The 7,500-nt window shown below is 34.9% G+C and overlaps 1 protein-coding gene across 1 annotated transcript in view; it reads left to right on the forward strand.

The window, feature by feature from the left end:
• The first annotated feature begins 206 nt into the window (after window positions 1–206).
• The window catches only part of LOC124423711, an 83,918-nt gene continuing 76,624 nt past the window's right edge, over window positions 207–7,500 (forward strand). The window contains exon 1 of the mRNA XM_046961771.1: window positions 207–1,552. Within this exon, the coding sequence (XP_046817727.1) occupies window positions 1,261–1,552 (292 nt within the window). The 5' untranslated portion in view covers window positions 207–1,260. The remainder of the gene's footprint in view (window positions 1,553–7,500) is intronic.

Below are 7,500 nucleotides of genomic sequence, written 5' to 3' on the forward strand. Positions count from 1 at the left end.
TTTAGGATAAATATAATAAAAGTAATGACAGGATCGTGTTGACCTTTATACATTGTCCCAGTTCGTAGGTTTAAATACAAAGATAAAGAAAGTCGTAAAAATAAATGATTTTTCTTTAAATAATAATAAAGTCGTGAAAATAAATAATTTTCTATAACCATGTAATAAATCTTCTGAAATAACTTTTGAAATAATAATATTATAGAATGGTAACGAATTATCGAAAGTTAATGGTTTAATAATTATCAATGAAAGATCTATATCAATATCTATCTATTCGCGCCATCTTTTAAAAAATTTCGTAAAGTTTAATAAACTATAAAGTATATCGATCGAAATAAAAACTACTTTCCCATTGAGAGAGAGAGAGAGAAAGAGCCAAAGATAAGGATGCGTCGGTAAATAATTTTACAAGAGGTATAAAAGTACGACATTACCCACCGTCGATTTTAATCAAAGGAAAATAGTACGAAGATGATCGTAGGTATCGTAGCGCCTTCAAAGAAAATGGCGCTGCGAATGGGCGGGTTTCGAATCGTTCGAATGGAGTGCTCACGACCGGCCGGCGGCACTCATTTGGCGCACCGACGTCGCGACGCGCGGTATGCGTTGTTCCTTCCTTTCTCTCTATCCGTTCTCCGACCTTCCTTTATTTTTTATTTTTTGTGCGCGTATTAACGAACTTTTCAAAAGCCGATATATATATATATATATATCTCTATCCGATTCGACGATTAACTTTCCTTTCTTTTCAAAATGCACGATGATATCGCGGAGTTATTCGTTGCGAGAAAAGAAACGAAAGAAGAAAGAAATTCGTGTGATTGTGACGTAATAAATTGATCACGTTGAAAAGTGAGAATAAAAAAAAGGGGGAAACGAAAAAGAAAAAAAAGAAAAAAAAAAAAGAAAAAAAAACCGAGGAAAAGGAAAACGTAACAAGTGTGAGATCTCTTCGTAAAGATCGGTAAAAGGGAATAGAGATAGGAGTTAGAGAGATAAAAAGAAAGAGAGAGAGAGAGAGAGAGAGAGAGAGAGAGAGAGAGAGAGAGAGAGAGAGAAATAGTGTAATAAAACAGTGAGACAAAATAAAAAAAAGGGGTGAAATATAATAATGTAGATGTTGGAACGATCAAATGGGAAATGATTTGGATGATGGTGATTACGTCGATCGTCGTCAATCGTCTAAGTGAGAGAAAGAAGGATAATCATCTGGTATGCACCAAGGACTGATCGTCGTTCTTTCCTCGTTGAAGGATCATGCCGTTCGTGATTCGAAAGGTGGAGCCGCGTTTCTTGTGCCGCGGTCACGTGCCATCCGGCGCGGCGGCACAAGAGTTACCGGTTGGTGCCGAATTGGATGCTGTTGCGAACGGTGCACTTACAGGTTCGTTAAAGCAACTGGCCTCGCTTCTCACCATTGCCGAAGACATATTTGCCGAACTCACTCGGGAACTGACTGCGGTTGCCGAAAGGAGTGCCCAAGTCAGACGAAGACTCGACAAGGTCGAAGAACGACTTGTTACCATCGACCCTAAAAAGATTCCCGTTCGTGAGTACCATCGTTTTAATAAGTTTCAATTATTTTATTCGAAAGAAATGTCAACCGATCCTACGAGTGTAAATTTCTTTTTCTTTCTTTTTTTTTTTGTATTTATAAATTTATATATATATATATATATATATATATATATATATATATATATATAAAATTAAGTAAGTACATAGGTAGTACATATATTAAAATTAATTCTTTATAGTCTAGTCCGATGACATGGATCGTCATTTCAACGGAAGTACGTCTCTTTCTAACGACATTACTTTTGACGATCCATTATCGTGTGCATACATACATACATACATATATACATATATATATGTATGTATATCTATGTGTTATTACCCTGGTAATATAATACATACACATAGATCATAAGTATACATAACATATTCGGTCGTGGTTCGTTGGATCGCCGATTATATCGTCGGGATTATACAACGCGCAACATCCATGCCAGGAATTCTTTGATCGCAAATAACGATCTCTTACGGAGGCACAATACTTGCGTTACGCAAAAAAGCATAGAGGAGAACCAGGCAGACGAGAGTCCAGGTATAGACAGATAATCACGGTTGAAGTGGAAATTACATCTAAACGTGTATTATTAGTGTTTGGGAGGAAAGAAAAAGAGTAAAAAAAGAGAAAAAGAAAATAAAAGTAGGGAAAAAGAAAAAGAATAAAAAAGACAGATAAACCAAAGCAACGGCAACGACAACAAAAACAGCAAAGAAAAGGAAAAATAATCTAGGACTAATTAATTTATCACCTTGAACGGCTATTGCTCAAGCGCTCTTCGAACAGGTAGAGAGAACAAAAAAAAAACAAAAAAAAAAAAAAAACAAAACAAAAAGGATTTACTATGGAGACGAATGGGACGCGCGGATATCGCGTGAGCAATTTAAATGTTGAGTGAAGGAACGGTGGTTAGAAAGAACGGTGGGGTAGGGATCTGGCTAACGGTGGAGGGATAGAAGATGGAGGAGGACGATTGGACGGGGTAGCGGGTGGGGAGGGGGACGAAAGAAAAAGAGAAGAAAAGAAAAACACAAAAAAAAAAAGAAAAAATAAAGGAAGAAAAAGAGAAAAAAGAAAAAGAAAAAAAGGAAGGTAAGATCGTCTCGGTCGAGCAGTTTCTCGAATCTCGTGCTCGTAATCCTTTCTCTTAGCTGGTAAAAAGGGTAGAGGAGCTGCTCTTTCGATTTCATGGACCCGTCGTCGTATATAGCACGGTATCGTCTGGTAAAGCGAGAGTATAAGAGGAAGAGAGAGAGATAGAGACAGACAGACAGAGAGAGAGAGAGAGAGAGAGAGAGAGAGAGAGAGAGAGAACGAAAGAAGCACGAAGTAAGAGAGAGAAAGAGAGAGAGAGAGCCATATTACGAGGAAAACGTTTCGTGTTACCTGCCGCACCGTGGGAAACGGATCTTGGAGTGTGCCGAAAGCGAGTTTCACCCGAGGACGAAAGATTAGGGCTTCCTTGGGATAAATTGTAACAAAGAATCCCTTGTGTTCCATAACTTCACACTCTCTCTCTTTCTCTCTTTCTCTTTCTCTCTTTCTCTCTCTCTCTCTCTGTCTCTCTCTCTCTCTATTTCTCTTCTTCTTTTAAAAATAATTTTCATGAATAAAACGTGTAAAACAATCAAGTGACAATTAACAAATCTCGTCTGTTTGTGTTCATTTCTGTTTGTAATTTGTGTATCTGCGTGTATGAGAAAGAAGGAGAGAGAGAGAGAGAGAGAGAGAGAGAGAGAGAGAGAGAGAGATGTTATAAAAGTTTCAGCAATATTATTCTTCTCAGAATGAAAACGGAGAACGTTAATTAGGAAAGTTTTAAAATGTTATTTTAAAAAGTAGGAATTCTTCAAAGCGATTTATTCTATGCTGTGTATACAAGAGAGAGAGAGAGAGAGAGAGAGAGAGAGAGAGAGAGAGAGAGAGAGAGAGAGAACGTACTTACATAGAATCAAATAAGCTCGTACATAGTATTTATGTATATATGCTATATTCATTTTCTCTCTCTCTCTCTATATATATATATATATGGGGTATATACACTTCCGCTATCGTGTTACTTCGCTGACTTAGCAAGGTAGATAAAGTTAATCTCTAAAAAGTAACATCCATCGAAGGTGGACCATCATCTTCTACGAGTTGATCTCTCGGCTCGAGTTCGGTTTATATATATATATATATACTTATATATATGTATATATATATATATAAATCTTAATAACGGACAATGCCCCACATTTTTAATTGTTTCAACCATACGAACAAATATATCTTATATAGATCAATAATTTAACAATTGCGATCGTCGATCTTATATTCCGAAATCATGATTCGTTGATTTTTATATCTACGATTTCGTTCTATTTCAAATTATTATTTTTTTCTTTCTTTCTTTCTTTCTTTCTATCTTTTTTTTTTCTTTTTCTATTACAACGTAAGTTCGAATTCTTTCACTTGCGATGAAACGAATAAAATATAGTAAAAAAAAAAAAAAAAAAAAAAAAAAAGAAAAAAAAAAAAAGAAAAAGAAACAAAACCGTTCTTTATTTTTTCTTTTTCTTTTTCTTCTTTTTTTTTTTTATCTTTCGTTCAATAGTTGCTTATCGTTAGTTCGTTAATTCGTTCGTTCGTTTTATGGAAATTTTTTTTCTAATTGAATAAATAAATAAATAGAAAGAAAAAAAAACCGATCGGCATCGCGCATCCACGAACTCGCTCGTTGGATACGCTCTAGAATTAATTCTCTCTCTCTCTCTCTCTCTCTCTCTCTCTCTCTCTCTCTCTTACTCTCTCTCTCTCTCTCTCTCTCTCTCTCTCTCTCTCTCTCTCTCTCTCTCTCTCTCTCTCTCTCTCTCGCTTCCTGTATCGACGAAGAAATAAGGAAGAACAGGAGAATGTGTGTTGTTGCACATTGAAGAAAAGCAAGAGACCAAGTTCAACGAAGCGATGAAAGAGCACGCGTGTATTCGTTCCGCCAAGTTTCGAGGGTCGTATTCGAAATACGATCTACGCATACTGCTACGTGTACCACGTCGTCTTCCAATCTCTTTTAATCTCTTCAAATAAGAACAAAGAAGAATAATAAGAGACGTTTAATACGCGTAAGATAATATTTAATAACGACTTATCCATTTCTTTTTCTTTTCTTTTTTTTCCTATTTTTTTTCTTCCTTTTTTTCTTTTTTTTTTGTTTAAGAACATCACAGAATCGCAATTATCATTGTACTCGTTTCTTCTCGTAGAAATATATGAAAAGAAAAAAAGAAAAAAAAAAAAAAAAAGACATCTACCAGCCAATCTATATACGAAGAAGATAATAAAATATGAATATGAAATTTATAAAGAAGTATAAAAACTGATAGTAATAATAATGATACATTGAGAATATATATATATATATATATGATAATATAGTGAAGGAGAGATAAAGAAAATATAAGAGCAAACACCATGGATTTTCTGCGTTCTTCTACGGTGGAACGATGCGAACCGAAGGGGTGGTAGTATAAAAAGCATTCTATGGCTTCCATTGGCAAACAGCTGAGGCTTCTTCCTCTGGTATGGAATCCTAACCCCCCAAGGGATCGTTCTTTCAATCTCTCTCTCTCTCTCTCTCTCTCTCTCTCTCTCTCTCTCTTTCTCACACACACACATACACAATCTTTTTCTTCATGGGATCTACAAACTTCTTTTCCTTACGCTTGACTACCATAAAACGTCACAACTTGGAACAGCTGATCTAGTTACATAGGCGAAATTTTATCACATTGATCAACGAACAAAACTTTTGATACGGTATTTCCTCGATATAATCGACATTGAAATTCTTATAGAAAAATAATTTATCATAATCGAATTGTTTAAATATTGTGATTTCGATAAAATTAATTTTTCATTGATCCTCTCTCTCTCTCTCTCTCTCTCTCATTTTTTTGTTTTTTTTTTATTTTTTTCATTCAAACGTTTCGATGTTCGTCAAATGCCATGAGAAAAATAAATGCAAATGAAATAATCGTGTTAATATCGAATTGATCGTAAATAATTGTTTAGAATATTTTTCATCGAATAGACAAAGTTTGATTCCACGGATAGATATATATATATATATATAGATATGTATTGTATATACGTACACGTATATATAGATCGTATCTATAAAACATTATGTAATAGCATGTTGTAATTACGTATCCGTTATGTTTGCATTATACGGTTACACAGTGCACCTTATTTCTATGATCGTAATATGATCGTAGAGTCCCAAGAAAGGTAGACGTATTTTGCGCAATTATGGGACTATACTACTCGTACAAGCTTACGCTATTCTCGTAAGACAGACGGTCGGATGGTCGGTTGGTTGGTCGGTCGGTCGGTCGGTCGGTCGGTCAGTCAGTCAGTCACGTAGTGTGACTGTAGCGATGTCAAAGAACTCGTCTTACCGTAAACCAAGTTACGTTAGAACTCGCAAACGCAAATTGCCCCTTGGAAACGCGTGATGCCCCTTTTATGACTATTTGAATATAAATCGACTGTAATTTTTTTAGAAGAACAGACATCTTTAGAGAGAGGCAACTGTATTTACTTGCTTCTAAGAAATTCTTTTTTCTTTCTTTTATTTTTTTTTTTTTTCCTTTTTAAATCAGATTTAACCGAGATCATGACAATTTTAACGCGATTTTACTTCGTATTCAAGAGATTACTGTAAATTTATCGTCCACGTTAATTATTAAAATATTCGAATTATTTCTATTCGTTCGTTAAGAGGAACATCGTAAAAATGGCGTTCTATGTGTGGTCTACGATTAAAAATAATCAAAGTAGGATTTGCGAATGATAAATGTTTAAAAATTTCATTAATCGATTACTATGAGAATTTTGATCATTACTATGTAATAACGAGGAACGCATTAAATATTAAAATATTAGGGAAGCCATATGCGTTCGTTAAGAGGATCGTCGTCTAAAATGTCGCTGCCTAAACAATAATCGAGTAGATTTGCGAAGTATATCTAAATATCTTTAGGGACAATTATATATGAAACTTCACGAAAATCTATTTTCTTTTTTCTTTCATTTTTTTTATTTTTTTTTTATTACTTTCTTACCATCTTTCAAAAATTGTTTATGATCAGGTAACAGGTCAAACGAGATTATTAGAATTTTCATCGTGATTACTATACAATCAAGAAATTCATTCTAAATAATTAATATTAAAATATTAGGATAGTTTACATGTTCGTTGCTAGAGTGTATAACGAAAAGAAAATGTGACCATTTTTGAAAATGGAAAAACTCCTTGATCGATAAAAAAGTTTGATGTTCTAAGAATTTTTTTTTTTCTTTTCTTTTCTCTCCTTTCTTTTTCTTTTCTTTTTTTTTTCCTTTTTTTTTCCTCCCCTTAATCGAATCACTTCGAAAATTCGGCTTCATGGGGGGAACGAATTATTATTTGAGACGAGACCGAGCGTGTGACTGCTGTTAGAACTGTTCGACGATATTTGGTAGCTTGAAAAGTCAGTTGGTCGACGGAGTCGACAACCGAAAGAGCAATGAACAATGCGAACAATGCGAAACCATGAGAGAGAAACGATAGAACGAACGGTGAGAGACTTTGAAAACAGCCTCCTCTATTCCAAGAACTACGAACTCTCTGTTCCTCTCTTCGTTCCGTTAAAAAGACTTTGTCTTTGTCTTTTGTTCCTCTCTCTCTCTCTCTCTCTCTCTCTCTCTCTTTCTCTCTTTCTCACTCTCATCCTCCCACCCCGCCTTGTTCTCTCTCACGGTTTCAGTACGCTTTAACGAAGAAGAAAGTAACGAGAATCCGTTAGCTCTGTGTGGCATTAGCTTTAGTTAGCTATTACCTTCTAATTAGTTTGGTTTTTTGTAAATTTGTTTCTTCTTTGCTTTGCTTTTCTTTCTTTTTT

Source organism: Vespa crabro, chromosome 4 (genome assembly GCF_910589235.1).
Source record: "Vespa crabro chromosome 4, iyVesCrab1.2, whole genome shotgun sequence".
Lineage (NCBI taxonomy): Eukaryota > Metazoa > Arthropoda > Insecta > Hymenoptera > Vespidae > Vespa > Vespa crabro.